Source organism: Miscanthus floridulus, unplaced genomic scaffold (genome assembly GCF_019320115.1).
Source record: "Miscanthus floridulus cultivar M001 unplaced genomic scaffold, ASM1932011v1 fs_211_2_3, whole genome shotgun sequence".
In the NCBI taxonomy this organism is placed as follows: Eukaryota; Viridiplantae; Streptophyta; class Magnoliopsida; order Poales; family Poaceae; genus Miscanthus; species Miscanthus floridulus.
Genome location: NW_027096383.1, coordinates 43,805 through 60,000, shown reverse-complemented (window position 1 = coordinate 60,000; position 16,196 = coordinate 43,805). Strand labels below are relative to the sequence as shown.

General features: G+C 42.5%; 1 protein-coding gene across 2 annotated transcripts; it reads right to left on the bottom strand.

Moving 5' to 3' along the window:
• Positions 1-6: 6 nt before the first annotated feature.
• Positions 7-15,700, bottom strand: LOC136530806 (MADS-box transcription factor 14). 2 transcript variants are annotated; one of them, XM_066523524.1, is made up of 5 exons: positions 15,182-15,700; positions 3,059-3,137; positions 2,917-2,973; positions 237-301; positions 7-154 (listed from the first exon to the last, which is right to left on the bottom strand). In XM_066523524.1, the coding sequence occupies exons 1-5, from the start codon at positions 15,364-15,366 to the stop codon at positions 46-48; spliced, it is 495 nt and encodes a 164-aa protein (XP_066379621.1). In that variant the 5' UTR covers positions 15,367-15,700; the 3' UTR covers positions 7-45. The 2 variants fall into 2 exon arrangements, with proteins under 2 accessions (XP_066379621.1, XP_066379622.1); XM_066523525.1 differs by lacking the exon at positions 2,917-2,973 and having other exon boundaries at positions 15,182-15,690.
• Positions 15,701-16,196: the final 496 nt, after the last annotated feature.

The following is a 16,196-nucleotide window of genomic DNA, read 5'->3' as shown; positions in this document are numbered from 1 at the left end:
TAGTAGGCACCACATAAGTAATGCACTGCAGTCTAATATATATGATCACACTACCTTCCTGGTTCTGATATGTTTCAGTGAACTCTCCAGCTGCTGCTCTAGTTGCTGAAGCTCTTTGAGATTCAAAGTTTCAAGATCCTCTCCCATGAGGTGCCTGCAGGATACACAGGTCTTGGTCATATTTATCTTCAACAGGGCATATTACATATTTTCAGTAACTAAACACTGCAAATTACTTTTGAAATTTCTGTATTGTCTCGATCTTCGCCTTTAGTTTTCTATATTCGTGGCACCAGTTGCCCTACACAAAGCAAAGAAGATTTACGTTATTTAATATGGGCCAATATCATGAAAAGGAATGCTATTGATTCAGTATATCAAAATTGAAGGAGACACTCAACATAATAACCGGGGATAGTTATGTGAACCCAGGACTGCCCTGTAGTACAGTATTCTTTGTATTCCCTCTATTCCATATTGTAAGGCCTTGTTTAGTTCCCTTCAAAATTCCAAGTTTTTTCACTCTCTCTCCATCACATCAATTTTTAGCCATTTGCATGGAGTATTAAATGTAGGTAAAAAAAATAACTAATTACACAGTTTAGTTGGAAATCACGAGATGAATCTTTTGAGCCTAGTTGGTCCACGATTGGACAATATTTGTCAAATAAGACGAAAGTGGTACTATTCATCAGGTTGAAAAAACTTTCAATCTAAACGTGGCCTAAGTCGTTTTGACTTTTCTAGATACATAGTTTTATAATGTACCTAGACATAATATATATCTAGTGCTTTGCAAAAGCTATGTATATTAAAAAAAAAGCTAGAACGATACAATTTGGAATGGAGGGAGTACTAATTTAAAACATAATTTATTACTGCTCATAACTAGGACTAGCACCATATTTAGTAAAAAAATATGAGAAAGCTCCATGGATTATTATAAGAAAATGGTGAGAAAACAGTTGACAACATATAATACATTTGGATATAGTGTTTCCTGTGCTTACAGAAACTGTCCTAAACTCCTATACATACTGGTATCACATACTATTGGTATTCAGGATCTATAAATGCATATTTCTCTTAATACAAAGAGCATATTAAGCCTACATCCCTACTTTTACGAACCACTTCACCTCACAAACATTACAATATGAATAAAATAATACTAAGATATTCTTTGGACTGTCTGATACACTTCATGAATGACATTTTGGGGTGTCAAATATTCTCAATAGAAAAATGTTGTCAAGTTATATGGTCTGATCTTAGTAAATCCGAATTGGTGATAGGGGTATACTTTTTATGGCTTTACCACCTAATGTTATCATATCGTCTAATCAATCCTAGTCGTCATGGCACCAATAAGCCCGACTAATTGTGACTAATCGTAGTGCATAGCCAATAACCATGGCACTGATTAGCTTGACTGATCGCTATTAGTTGGACGACTTGATAACAATGTTACCATCATATTGAGTTTACTAGAAATGGACCTGAAGTCTGTAGTAGAGTTTTTGACCCAGAACCTGTATTAATAGTTAATGTCCTTTCCCAAGATAGCTCTAGTAGTTTTCTGGCCAAGTTAACAACAGTAGCATTGAGACCAGTTAGTTGATATGACATATGAGTATATGTGGGGAAGATGATTGGGGATGGGAGGAGAGGAAGAGGATCAGTGTTCCACAAACCTATCTTTTGGACAACCAAACAAAATATTCAAGAGATCTGACAGGCTGCTAAATGTCAGAAACACATCAAGTTGCTAAATCTATTAATTTTATTTGAAATGTGGCTAGTAGTGAAGTGTTGTATGGTGACTCATAGCGTTATTGACAGAGCGACAATCACTTGTACTCTTTTGGAGTTGTGCTTATAGAATTTGCAGCCGGCTTCGCCAAATCCTAATCTCTTGTCATAGTTGCTTGATCGTCATCTAGGGTTTTCTACGCGATTCAACTACATCGTTCTTAATACGGTGCAAGATTGTGTCATACTCGTAATATCCTTTCGAAGATCCGAGGGTTACTGTGCATAACGGGGGTATCAGATTCTAACAGCGAAGTTTATTATCCAAAACTGACATATATATGAGCTTTGTGGTTTCAAAAGGCCAATATATACCATGTATATAATGTAGGGGCTGGATAAAATTGCAATTCCTTCCAGTTACTAATACATGATGATGTTAGAACAAAATTAGTACAAATTTTACTAATTTGGCTGTCCTAACGTCGTACTAATTTTGCCCGAACGTCATGTATTAGAGACTGGAGGGATTTGGATGCACTACAACAATTAAAGCATATTTTGTGCAACAATGCTTTGTTATTGGATACTTGAACCAGTTTACCTTTTTAGCATTTATTCTAAGATTTGAAAGCTGCAAAATGAACGAACAATTCTAATACAAGTTAACTAAACTTACTTGATTAATTTAACTTTCTATCAATGCAAATATAGTTACTCTTGTTGCACCTTCTATATTTCTGTTCACTACAAAACACCTTGCCATCATGTGTTCCGGTTACACATATGCCTTCTAAAGTGCCAATACACATTAGATGACTTAGCCTTCATCTAGTTTCATAGCATTCGGATTTGTTGTGTGGATGGCACATCTATGTAAGGGAGCTAAAAGTTAATTGTTTGGCAAAACAAGTAATGAAGGGATCATTTTTTCCTTCTCTAACACGGGAGAGTTGTGTATCTTTCATATTAAAAAGAAAAGGAGGGTAAAGAACCCATACAATACACCCACACCAACATCCCTAGGTACTGATCATCAGATTCACGCCTTTTTAACTCAAGAAACAACCATGACCAACAAAAACACTACCACTAAAAAACATCCTATCAAGACCACACAGATATGTATATTCAGTAAAACTTGATCAGCATGAAAAATCGTACTTCTGGTCCAACTTGACAGGAACTGGAGAAATTTTCTGATGAACAAAAGCTAAAAAGCTATAGTAATGAATCAATTAGAGCCTATTATATTGAATGAAGTTACAAAACAGCTTCATATGTTGCTAAAGGAAATTGAATTTACCTGAGTATCAGATTCTGCTGAAATGAGAACCTTTTCTGCATAGGAGTAGCGCTCATACCGTTCAAGAATTTTGTCCATACTGTGAAAAGGTGGAAATAACAATTTAAAACTGGAAGTGAATTACTGTAAGCATGAATAACTAAACAATATACACAACATTACAACAATATATATGTATGATAAAGAACGGTACGATTATATTCACTAACGTAACATTTACCATAGCACCTTCATGACCTACAAGAAAGCATAGTGTAATATTTATACACGATATACCATACATATGCATAGACTAGCTAAAGATCGTTTCATTTTCTACATGTGAAAGCATTTGTTTCAACAGTCAACTAACTAAATCAGAAGTAGGATACAACATTAGTTCGGACACACTCACAACAACCTCAAGAACAGCAGTTACAGAAGACAGCAATATATATATAAAGTAAATTAAGTAAGTCAAACCGAAATGAAGTTATGGACCTTTCTAACTGCATTATATTGTATCTAGCTCTTTCAATCAGTTCTAGTGCGTCAAAGTTCCCCACATATATACTAGTCCGTGTGGAGGGAGTATAAAACTGAAGCATGTTAAGCAATATTGCTCTAAAATTAAAAATTTCTCCAAACAACAGAAATTACTACGGTGAACATCCCTATATAATTTATTTTATGTTTTTTTAATGAATAATTTATTTAATGTTCCAAAACTATCATTTGCTGTTTGTAGTAACTTAATTTTCATGGAACAGTGTATGAACTAAAAATAAATTATATGATTATTAGTTAGCAAATCTCAGAAGCTTATTAACATTTAAGACATCAGCATGTACAAATGGAAGTTTCTCTTATCTCCCATGCAGTTAACATATTTGTAATTCTGTATACCAACTGAATAGACTATATCTTCTTAAATCTTTAAAAGGGTATTACTATAAAATTATATTTATATGAACTTGTGATTTTAATAACATTTTGTTGGCAGGGAACACATTCATAAAAAAGATCAGGTGGGGATGCTCCCCACCTTGACCATTATTTGTATTTGTTAAATTAAATCCATAAAGCAATATGTGATACATTTTACTGCTCTTGCAGTTCATGTTTCTTGAGTTTTTCCCCTCTATGAGAGCTACATGTCAATTCACTAAAGAAGAAAGGTACCCAAATATACACCACCACTACTACTGTCTACACACATTAACACCAACATGCACCAGACGACCAGACACACTGACCAGCCATGTACCACTGAGAGCATAATAATGAAGACAAAAAGCTAGAACAGGGAGATAAGGTCATTTTCCTCGAGTTACTGTAAGAATTTGGTTCCCATTTTATTGTCAAATCGTGAAGCATACAGGCACAAGTTACAGTGATTTGCCGAACTTCAGGTCTTCAGGGGGAAGGTGAAGGATAATTTCTACTTTGTACGAGACATCACAGCTGTGTGAAAGTAATAATGTTCTAAAAAGGCCGCCTCAGATAAAAGCTGCTAAACCTAAACGAAAAGCATTTGAGGTTGCATAGTAAGAAAGTCAGCTGCAAGGGAAGTTTGGGGGACCTCGTAAGTATAGAACCCTGTCTATTAAACAACAATAAGGAAAACTGCAACTGAAAATTCAGACAACATAATCTGCAACGACAAAGTGCACTGACATACACGAACATTGATATGGTGGAATGTTCTACCTTCAGTAAAACTTGTACAGGTACACAATGACAATCAGGAGAAATAAAATCATAAATGTGATATTGAGATGCCATACACATGCATTCAGAATCTTATCTGTTATATTTTTCATTTAAACTGCAAAGATTTGAAAATTTCAAGATATGTGAAAAAAGGGATCAAAATAGGTAGGAAAAGAAAACTGAGTAAATTAGTATAGGCATATAAGAAATATTTATAAACTGAAAACTGATGCAGATATTTCTGCTAGAGAAGGTGCTACTATTCAGTTGTCTAGAGGTGTGCATATTGAGTAAGCAACAGTTTCTCAGATTTGTCCACCTAATTGAAAGGTGATCCACTTGTATTTTCGAATTTTAGCAGAAACACATGGCGCTAGTTCAAATTCCGTTGGTTAATAAAGTTATCATTTTTATGTCTTACGTTTGTTTTTACAGAATGTCTGTATGCCTACTCACTCTTGGTTAGGTACAGGAGTTTGAGAGAACTGAAATAGACGAGTGCTACACTATTCAGCCTTCTATTCATGCAGTACCCTACCATATGTAGGTCTTAGGTTCCATGCAAGCACTCCCATGTTTCTCATGTGGAACTCAGAATGCTTGAACAAACAAGGCACCAAGCCACCTACTACATACTTCCTTTTCTGAAGTTTTTTATTTTCACAAAAAGACATCTAGTTAGTAAAGATGAAAGAAGCTTGGTTAGGTCCAGCTAACAGTATTACAATTCCAATCTTTGTGTCTTGAAATTGAAACATAGCATTCCCTTTTATGCCGGAGTCCCCTCCTTTTCAGTCAATTAGACCACAGTTGTCAGAGCAGAAAACACGTAAAAAAAACATCTGGCTGATGAATGGTTCTTCTAGAGGACACACAGGACACCATGTGCCATTGGAATTCCTTTTTTATTATGTGCTGACATCCTTAATCATTTCATATATGGAAGAGCTACATGTTGCTAATCGCCCAAGTTTGATTGATCAGTGGTACAAAGTGGACAAGAAAGAGGAGAAGAGAAGGTAGGAGGACGGGTAGAATATTATCATTTTTATGTGCGATAGGGCAGGTACTTACTGCCATGCATAAATCTTGAGCTCAGTAAGCATTATTCAGGAAAAAAACCTATCAATCTGATTAAATGCATGGTTACTAAGACTCAGAAGATTTTTGCCTCAGTCCTCACAAACAGAGTGGAAGGTTTGCCAGGGCTAAGGGCCATTGAGATGATAGTGATGGCAGAAAGGAAGATGAGACTGTTGGCCTCGGCTCCCGCACGGGTGAGCCGACCGCTCACCGGCGTTGCCGACCACACACTATGGCTAAAGGTAGAAGAAGGGAGGAAGAACAGAGCGCGCACACACAGCACCAGCACCAGCGTTGGCCGGAGCTCTGCAGAGGAGATGGCAAAACTGAACTCGCTCTCTTTAATGAGTTGCAGTGAGAAACTATATATACAACTCTATCCATCTAATCCTAGTACACAGACATGCCAGGTTGTCATGCTGCTACAGTGACTAGATGTGACAGCAGACCTGACTTTCGGCGTCTGCCCCTGCCGTGGCTACAAGGGAGCCTTTCGGCGCCTACCCCTTCCGCGGCTACAGTGCAGCAGCAGAGAGCCCTTTCGACGCCGGCCCCTACCGCGCTTTCACACAGGGAGCAGCAAATTACTTTACAGAGACAAAAGGTGACAAGTCCACAGCAGCTTATGCAAGTATAATGAGTGGTTTCTGTTGATGTATTCAGAAACCATGCACACCCACTAGTTGTTCTTGAATATAAACTCAGAAATCAGATAGAAGTAGAAGCCATGATGGGCTATTAGCAGTGATAGTAAGTACTGAAGAAGAAAGGATGGATCCGTGTAAGTGCACCTATCAGTTCTTCATTCAAAAAAAATCATGGCAACCTAACCACAGTGATATGTACCACATAACAATATCAAAAGAAGAAAGTCTACACACAAAGTAAAGTTATGTGCTCCATGAGGGCTTGCGATATGAGCATGCTCTATTGGAGGAGTTCAGGCTCAGCATCGTCAATCATCAGTCAAGACTCAAGAGCAAAGACAAGCTAGCATAGTTGCTCGTCGCAGTGGACAAGGACTCCATGCATATGAAACCTTGTGTATACCATGGGGGTCGACAACAAGTAGTGCAAATCAGAAAAGACTGAAAGAGGCACAAGAAAAAAATGGAAGAACAAAGAAAAAATCACGTCAAATTAAGCCGAGGAAGTGCGAAGAAACAACGGGTGCAAGCAGCAGGTGATGGGTGTAATCCAAATTAAAGAAATCATAATGCTCCATGTAATCCCCAATCGTCCCCGCATGCCAAAGATATATACTAAGTACACATATTATTGATTAAGATAAGAGTAGGAGATGAGCTGTATAGTATCCTTCCGCAGTCTAAAGATGGGCGTGGTTCGGATCAGTGGAGCGGTTCAGTGAACCGGTCCATAAACAGCCTGTTCGCTTGTTGGTTTCAGCCAGCCCAAATCAGTCAGCCAATAGTGTTTTTCTCTCACAAAAACCCAGCACCAGCCAGCCCAAACCAGCACCAGCACCAACCAGCGAATAGGCCCAAAATCTAACCAAATGGGCTCCATTCTGATATCAGTCAAAGGATTTGGATCGATGGATCGGAAACCAGAGAACCGAAAGATCCAACTGTTCGATCCTCCCCGTCTGGCAGTACATACGGCGCGACCTCTGGCTCAGTGCTTGTACCTCGGATCTCGGACGCTGGCCAGCCGCCGATGAGGGCGCCGCGGCCGGTGCAACAATCTTGCTCTCGCTAGTGACCGTCCTCGCTGCTCTCTGCTCGTTCTAGCTCGTAGTTGCTGCCCGTGAGCTGTCATCGTACGTGGTCTACCCAGGGCGGCCAGGACGCGCATGGCGCGACGACAGGACACAAGCCACCATGCTAATGGCTCGGGTGCAGCTGGAGGTGTTCCATTGATCTCTAATTCTAACTGGATCCAACGGCCTAGTTGGGCTTTTGATTCGTGCCCTGATCGGGGGCGTCCAGTCTACCATGGCTGGAGGACCCTATCACACTGTGCTATAAAAAGAGGTGGAGGCCGGCGGCTCTTAACACGAGGTTCGCCTGAGCCGAGCGTCCCACCGAAGTCCCTAAACCCTAATCCGATCTAGTGGAGCACAGCCAGTGACGGGAAGCCACCAGCCGTGCCGCCTCTGCATCTACACGGAAGGGCTGCCACCACGCCGGACTTCACTGCGCCGCCACCGGTCTTCACCGCCGGTCGCCACTGCTCATCACCGTACTCTTCCCCGACCGCCGCTGCCTAGCACAGACACCGACTCCATGGCGGACACGAGCGGATCCTCCTCTGCGGTGTCAGGTTCGACACGTTCCTCTACTCCTCCCTCTAATATCTGTCTAGAACATGTACTAGGACTTGCTACCCATTTACATGAAGTACCCGGCTAGATCTATGCTCTAGTGACCTATGGCAATACAACAATGGTATCAGAGCCTCGTTTAGGTATAGATCTAGCTTAATAGTTTAGATCTATTTGGATCTGAGAAAAGAACAGAGGTTCATCCGAACCCTAACCCGTCGGGGAACAAGAACAGTACCCTAACCCGTCAGGGAAGATGAATAGTGACTCCAGTGAGTCAAACCCTAACCCTAACTCGCGACGGGAAAGGGGAACAACTAGCCAGATTCTATTGAGTAGATCTCGGTATGGGTACAAATAGAAAAGAAAAGAAATCAAATCAAATAAAAAAGATGAACCGAATCGACCGATTCAAATTGGGAAAAGAAACCCTAACCCTAATTTTTTATCCCATCCCCAAATCGGGTTAATCCCAGAAGAAAGAAGGGGAAAGGGAGAAGAAGAAGAGCTGTTTTGGCTTACCTCGCCGCTGCGCAGCGCTACTGCCTCGCCGGCGCGCGGGGAAAAGAAGGCCGTGCCGGGGGCGCTGCTCGCCGTGCTCTGGCCAAAAGGGCACCGCAGCCAGGCCGCTTGACGGCGGCATGCTCACCCGCTGGGGAGTGTGCTCGCCGGCGAGAGGGCCGGCGACGGCGCTGAGTCGTCTGCTCGCTCACTGCTTTGCTCGCTCGGTGCACTCACTGCGGCTGAGAGAGTGAGAGAGAGAAGGAGAAGGCCGAATGGCCGCTAGGGTTTGGGGGGCGCTGCCGTCGCCGTTTTGTTCGTTCGACGAGCGCGCGCAGCCGTCCGATGCAGACGAGCGGACGAGATCGATCGGGCCGACTCGCGGCCTAGGCGGGCGCGCGCGGCCACGTGGCTTTGCCGGCCCAGGCCCAGGTTGCGGCCTAGGTGCGGGCAGCGCGCGTGGAAGAGAGGCAGGCCGGGCCGAATTCCTGACTGGGCCAAATGAACAGTGATGAATTGAATCAGTTTTTTGTTTTTTCTTTTTCCAGTAAATGTTTATTTCCTAAAAAATGGATAAATGGCTTAAAGAAAATAGAAAAGAGAATTTTCCTGTGGATAAAATTCATAAATTTGAGATTACTTTTCCGCTGCGTATTTAAAGTTGTTATTTTCATTATTAAATTCGAATCAACGGGAGAATTTAATTTTGAAATGGATATGTTTTAATTTATTATAATATTGTTATTATTCTGACCAACGTTGATTAATGGCAATATTATGCTGAGTTCTTTGTCATACATTAATTTTATTTCTACCCAACGGTGATGTAGATTTAACGTATAAACAGTTGTATGTTTTAATTTTGACCAACGTTGAAATCAAGGCATACAATTATTGTCATTATTTATGTTCTCACACTATATAAATTATGTTTTCAGACGGATACAACTTGATAGGTTTTATCAAAGAGATCCCCACTGTCAAAGGTGATAACTACACGGAGTGGAAGAAAAAGATTGACCTGGCCTTTATCTTGGCTGAGGTGGACTAGGTAGTCACCTCACCGTGTCCCACTGAGCCCTGTGGCACAAGTGAGGGAGACAAACGAGGCTGATGCCGCTTAGGCAACCAAAGAGAGGGATTTTACATCCCAAAAAATGTCCTATGACCTTGGGCATAGGAAGTGGGTCACTACCAACAAGAAATGTTTGGCTGTGATAAAGAACACGATTGAGCCTGCAATTATGGGCTCAATCCCAGAGTGTGACACCGTCACCGAGTACCTCGAAAGAATAAAGAGACAGTTCATTGGCTCTTCAAAGACATATGCTACCTAGCTGATAAAGCAGCTGATGACAGAGAGGTACTCAGGTAATGGTGGCATAAGAGAGCACATATTAAGGATGAGCAATTTGGCATCCAAGATAAAACCAATGGATCCGGCTCTCAAGGAAGAGTTCCTTATCCATCTGATTTTTACTTCCTTGCCAAAAGAGTTTGACACTTTTGTTATCAACTACAACATACAGTCCGAGAAATAGGACATGGAGAGGCTCATGGCTATGTGTGTGCAAGAAGAGAAGAGAACGAAAGATGACAATGGTGGCACTATCAATTATCTGAAAGACAATAAGAAAAAGAATAATAATACTAACTTCTCCTCAAAGTCAAAGGGAAAGGGTCTCATGCTGCATCAGCCTCAGCAGAACAAGTTCACTGTAGAGAAAGATCAGTGTCTCTATTGTAAGAAGATGGAACATTATAAGAAAGATTGTCCCGATTACTTAAAGATGATCATGGCAAAGAAAGGTGAGAACATTATTACGTTCATAAATGAATCTCTGTATGTACAATATTCAAAATCTGCTTAGTGGATTGACACAGGCGCAATTGTTCATGTTCCTAATTCTTTATAGGGATTCCGTTCGACGAGGACTACGCAAAGAAGCGAAAGACACGTTAAAGTTGCAAATGGAGTCTGAGCAGATGTTGAAGCCGTTGGCGATCTTTCTCTAGAACTTACTGATGGCTTCACATTTATACTTAGAGATGTTCTTTATGTTCCCTCGTTACAGCGAAATTTGATTAGTGTTTCATACTTGGACAATGATAGATATGATTGCCATTTTAGAAATGGCAAATGTAAGATAACATTTAATAATGCATGTGTTGGTCTTCCTATCTTACAAAATGAGTTTTATTTGTTATCACTATGTGATGATGTAAATGTTGTATGCGATAATGGGAACGTTGCGTGCGACAATGTGAATGTATCCTCGTCTGTGGATGTAAACAGAAAACGAAAGAGAGCTCATGATGCGATGTCGAAATTATGGCACTGTTGTTTAGGTCATATTTCGAGGGAGAGAATAGAAAGACTAGTTAAGAATGATATTCTTCCTGCATTAGAGCTCTCAGATTTAGAACAATGCAGAGAATGCATAAAAGAAAAATATATAAAGAAAATTAAGAAAGATGTCAAACGAAGCGTAGGAATTTTACAGATTATTCACACAGACATCTATGGTTCGTTTCTTGTAAAGAGTGGATGGTTATGATTCATTCATAACTTTCATAGATGATTACTCCCGTTATGGCTATATTTATCTAATCAAAAAAATAACAGAAGCATTGAATAAATTTAAAATATTTAAGGCAGAAGTTGAAAACCAACACAATTTAAAGATTAAGATAGTCATGTCCGACCGTGGGGGGAGTACTACGGTCGGCATACCCCATATGGCCAAGTTCCTAGACCTTTTACAAGGTTCTTACAGGAGAATGACATAGTAGCCCAGTATTCTACATCGGGCGAACCTCAATAGAATGGAGTAGCTGAAAGGCACAATCGTACCTTGATGGATATGGTGCGCAGTATGATAAGTTACTCCACCTTACCGATGAGCCTGTGGATGGAGGCGTTAAAAACCGCCATTTATATTCTTAATAGAGTACCAAGCAAGTCGGTGCTCAAAACACCGTATGAGTTGTAAACAGGAAGAGTACCCTCACTAAACCACTTACGTGTGTGGGGGAGTCCTGCTGAGGCTAAAGTATTTAACCCAAACATTGGGAAGCTAGATCCAAAAATAGTGAGTTGTCATTTCATTGGTTACCCAAAAAAGTTAAAAGGTTTTCGTTTCTACTGTCCAGTCAGACATACAAAGTTTGTGGAAACGAGACACGCTATCTTTCTAGATGATGAAATGATCAGGGGAACAACAACAGTCTCAAACAGAAGATGTGCCAAATGTGGAGGCCCCCAGAAGGTCTCAAAGAGCTAGAAAATTAGCTATTCCTACTGACTATGAAGCATACAACACTGAGGAATTTCAAATGGAGGATGATCCCATCTCATTTGAAGAAGCCATGAGAAGTGATCATTCATCAAAGTGGTTTGAGGCCATGGAAGATGAAATGAAATCAATGAATGCCAATAAAGTTTGGAACTTGGAAATAATTCCTAAAGGAGCAAAAACAGTAGGCTGTAAATGGGTCTACACAACAAAACTTGACTCTCAAGAGAATATAGAGAGATATAAAGCGCGACTTGTGGCAAAAGGATTTACGCAAAGAGAATGGATTGATTACAATGAGACATTTTCTCCAGTCTCATGTAAGGATTTCTTCAGAATCATAATGGCATTAGTGGCACATTACGATTTAGAATTACACCAGATGGATGTAAAGACGATGTTTCTCAATGGAGACTTGGAGGAAAATATTTACATGGCACAACCGAAAGGTTTTATTATGGAAGGAAAAGAACGAATGGGATGCCGCCTAAATAAATCCATTTATGAATTAAAACAAGTTTTAAGACAGTGGTACTTAAAGTTTGATCAGATAATAAGGAATTTTGGGTTTAAAGAGAATGTTGATGACAATTGTGTCTATACAAAGTTCAAGAATAGGAAGTTTATCTTCCTTGTCCTGTATGTGGACGACATCTTACTTGCTATTAGTGATGTCAGTCTACTACTAGAGACAAAGAAGTTTTTATCCTCAAAATTTGATATGAAAGATCTTGGTGAAGCCTCGTTCGTTCTAGGGATCGAGATTCACCGAAATAGAAGTAAATGGGTATTAAGACTGTCACAAAAGACATACATAGAAAGAATCTTAAAGAAATTCAGTATGCACAAATATAGTCTCTCACCTGCTCCTATAGTCAAGGACGACAGATATGGGGATTTTCAATGCCCTAGGAACCAATATGAGATCGATCAAATAAAAGCGGTTCCATATGCTTCAGCTGTCGGAAGCTTGCAATATGCTCAAGTATGTACGCGCCCTGACTTGACATTTATTATCGGGTTACTTGGCAGATTCTAGAGCAATCCTAGAATAGAACACTGAAAATTAGTAAAGAAAGTCTTGCGTTATTTGCAAGCAACGAAAGGCCTTATGATGACGTATAGAAGATCTGATTCACTCCATACAGTGGGATATTCAGATTCTGATTATGCGGGAGATAATAGAAAATCCACGTCTGGATATGTATTCACTCTCGCTGGGGGAGCTATTTCATGGAAAAGCTCAAAGCAAACCGTCACTACATCGTCCATAATGTATGACGAGTTTGTAGCATGTTATAAGGCAACGGGACATGTGAACTGGCTAAAGAAGTTCATACCCGGTTTGAAGGTGGTTTACGACATCTATAGACCACTTAAGTTATACTGTGATAATAATCCGGCAGTACAGCATGCTCACAACAATAAGTCAAGTGGTGCTGTCAAACACATTGACATAAAGTATTATGTTATGAAAGATAAAGTCTAGGATCATGGCATAAGTCTTGAGCATATAAGTACCGAAAAGATACTTGTGGGTCCGCTTACAAAAGGCTTACCACCCAACGTGTTCAGAGAACATGTAGCCGGCATGGGTTTAAGGAAAAACCTATAATTCCTGGACAAAAGAAGGCCCAAAGATAAGTATCTATTTCAGAACAGAATGGTGTGTTGTAGCTGTTAAATCTATCGGCAATGGACCATGATGATGAGATATGCTCTATGCGCTAATCTGTAATGGAATGAAAAAAGTAAATGATATGAAAATGAAAGATAGAAGGAGATTAAGGGGGAGATTGTTAGATTGATCTCTAATCCTAACTGGACTCAACGGGCCAGTTGGGCCTTTGATTCGCGCCCTGATCGGGGACGCCCAGCCTACCATGGCTGGAGGGCCCATGTCACACTGCGCTATAAAAAGAGATGGGACCGGCGGCTCTTAACATGAGGTTCGTCTGAGCCGAGCTCCCCACCAAAATCCCTAAACCCTAATTTGATCTAGAGGGGCACAGCCAGTAACGGAAAGCCACCAGCTGCGTCGCCTCTGCATCTACACCGAAGGGCTGCCACCACGCCGGACTTCACTATGCCGTCACCGGTCTTCACCGCTGGTCGCCACTGCTTATCACCATACTCTTCCCCGACCGTCGCTGCCTAGCACAGACACCAACTCTATGATGAACGCAAGCGGATCATCCTCTGCGGTGTCAGGTTCGACACGTTTCTCTACTCTTCCCTGTAATCTCTGCCTAGAACATATACTAGAACTTGCTATCTATTTACATGAAGTATCCGGTTAAATCTATGCTCCTACTGGTCTTATGGCAATACAACAGGAGGATCTCCCGCTCTGTCTGCGCACAACTCAGCTTCCGCCGGCCCTCCAGCGCCGCCTTGTCCATCACCTTCATCGGGAACCAGCAGGGCCTCCCCACGCCGCTGTTGCCAGCGCCTCCGCCGCGGAGCTCGGATAGGTACACCGTCCCGATGTCGCCGCACCCGAGCCTCCGTAGCAGCCGACGCAGCCGCGTTCCTCGCCGCGCTCCGCTCCGCCGCGGGTGCCGCGGGCACGGGAGCTGCCGGGGACGCCATATGGGCGGCGGTGGCGGCAGCGGAGGTGCTGCAGCCGGAGCACTCGCACGCGCTCTACCAGCTCGTCTATTACTCCGCCTATGCCGAGTGGGACCGCGCCGCCCAAGGCCCCCGCCGTACTGGTTCCCAAAGTGTACGACTTCTCTTTTGTTCTCACCCCTCGCCGTGCGTCTGAGTAATTTTGGAGCTATCCATAATAACCATTGGGCCCCATTGGGTCAGCGGCTAATACAGATGGAGCAACCAGTGCTCCTCCGGAAATCAGTTGGATCGCTGGATCGATTGCGGTTCGCTCCATGGATCACCCACCCCAACTTGATCCGCAGCAGGAGTCAACTCAGTCAAGCAATTAACACTTGCAGCATGGCAGAAGATTTCCCCAAACAGAGCAGCGAACGCCATCCCAGCGAAAGCGGAACATAAAATTACCTCGTATATAGCGCTCGCTCGCACGAGCGGCACACGCTATACGCGTCTTCATCTAGATTCTAGACTATGTATGACCCGAGTCGTACGTCTGTCTATCCAAAATCAAAATAAGCCCCGAAAATTCTCAGCAAATTCGAACAGATAATTACGGAGCACGCACCGTAATTCATAGTTTCAGACAGCTTGGAAATGGTGCAGCACGCAGAGGAGCGCGTTGAAACGTAAGCAACGGAGGCGAGAGCGTACCATGAATCGGTGGAGTACTCGTAGAGCTTGCCCTGGGTGGAGAAGATGATGAGCGCGACCTCGGCATCGCAGAGCACGGAGATCTCCTGCGCCTTCTTGAGCAGCCCCGAGCGGCGCTTGGAGAAGGTCACCTGGCGGTTGATCTTGTTCTCGATCCGCTTCAGCTGCACCTTCCCGCGCCTCATCGCCGCCGCGCCTCCTCCCCCTCCTGATCTCAACCAAAATCCTAGCTCACCCTCTATCCTATCCTCTAAGAACAGGCACGTCGCTTCGGTCGATGCCGCCGACGACGACGACAGCAGCTATAAAACTAGTTAGCTACCTTCCTTGTTCCTTACGAGAGGCTTGATTGACAGGATAACTAGGCCTACAGTTGTAGATAGTAGGCGCTGGCGCTATGGCGCCGGCGAGTGCATGACGTCACAGCTAGCTGCGGCGGTGGAGAGAGACTAGAGAGAGGGAGAGGGAGAGGAGGTGAGGGACCGGCAGGCAGGAGCGGATTTAAAGCGGTGATGCGCGCTGCCGCGACGGATCGGAGGGGGAGGAGAGGTATCGCGAAACCGGGTGGTTTCCGCGCCGCCGCTGTCGAACAGCCATTGGCCGATGCCCCGTGCCCGGGCCCGCAGGCCCCCACCGCATCTCTCATCGCAAGGGCCGACCGCCAGGGCCAGCCGGCCAGGGTCCTTCCTCGTACGGTCGAAACCGGCTGCTCTCTCACAGGCTCACAGCTATTATTAGCCTGGCACTGAGTAACGACAACAAAGGTCCCGTTCTGTTATAATGCGTCTTTTTCAGCTTATTTTTTAGCTGAAGGGGTGTTTTTCTTTCACAACAAATTAACCGAAACAATGTTTTAATTTATTTTTTAGTGAAGCGAACGAAGCAAGCAGGCAGCCATTATCGTTTTCCCTAATCTATATATCTATATTTAGAATATACTCCTCCAGTAAAAAAAAACGTAATTCGAGCTTTAAACCTAAACAAGTCATATACTGTAGTAGAGTAGTATATTTAA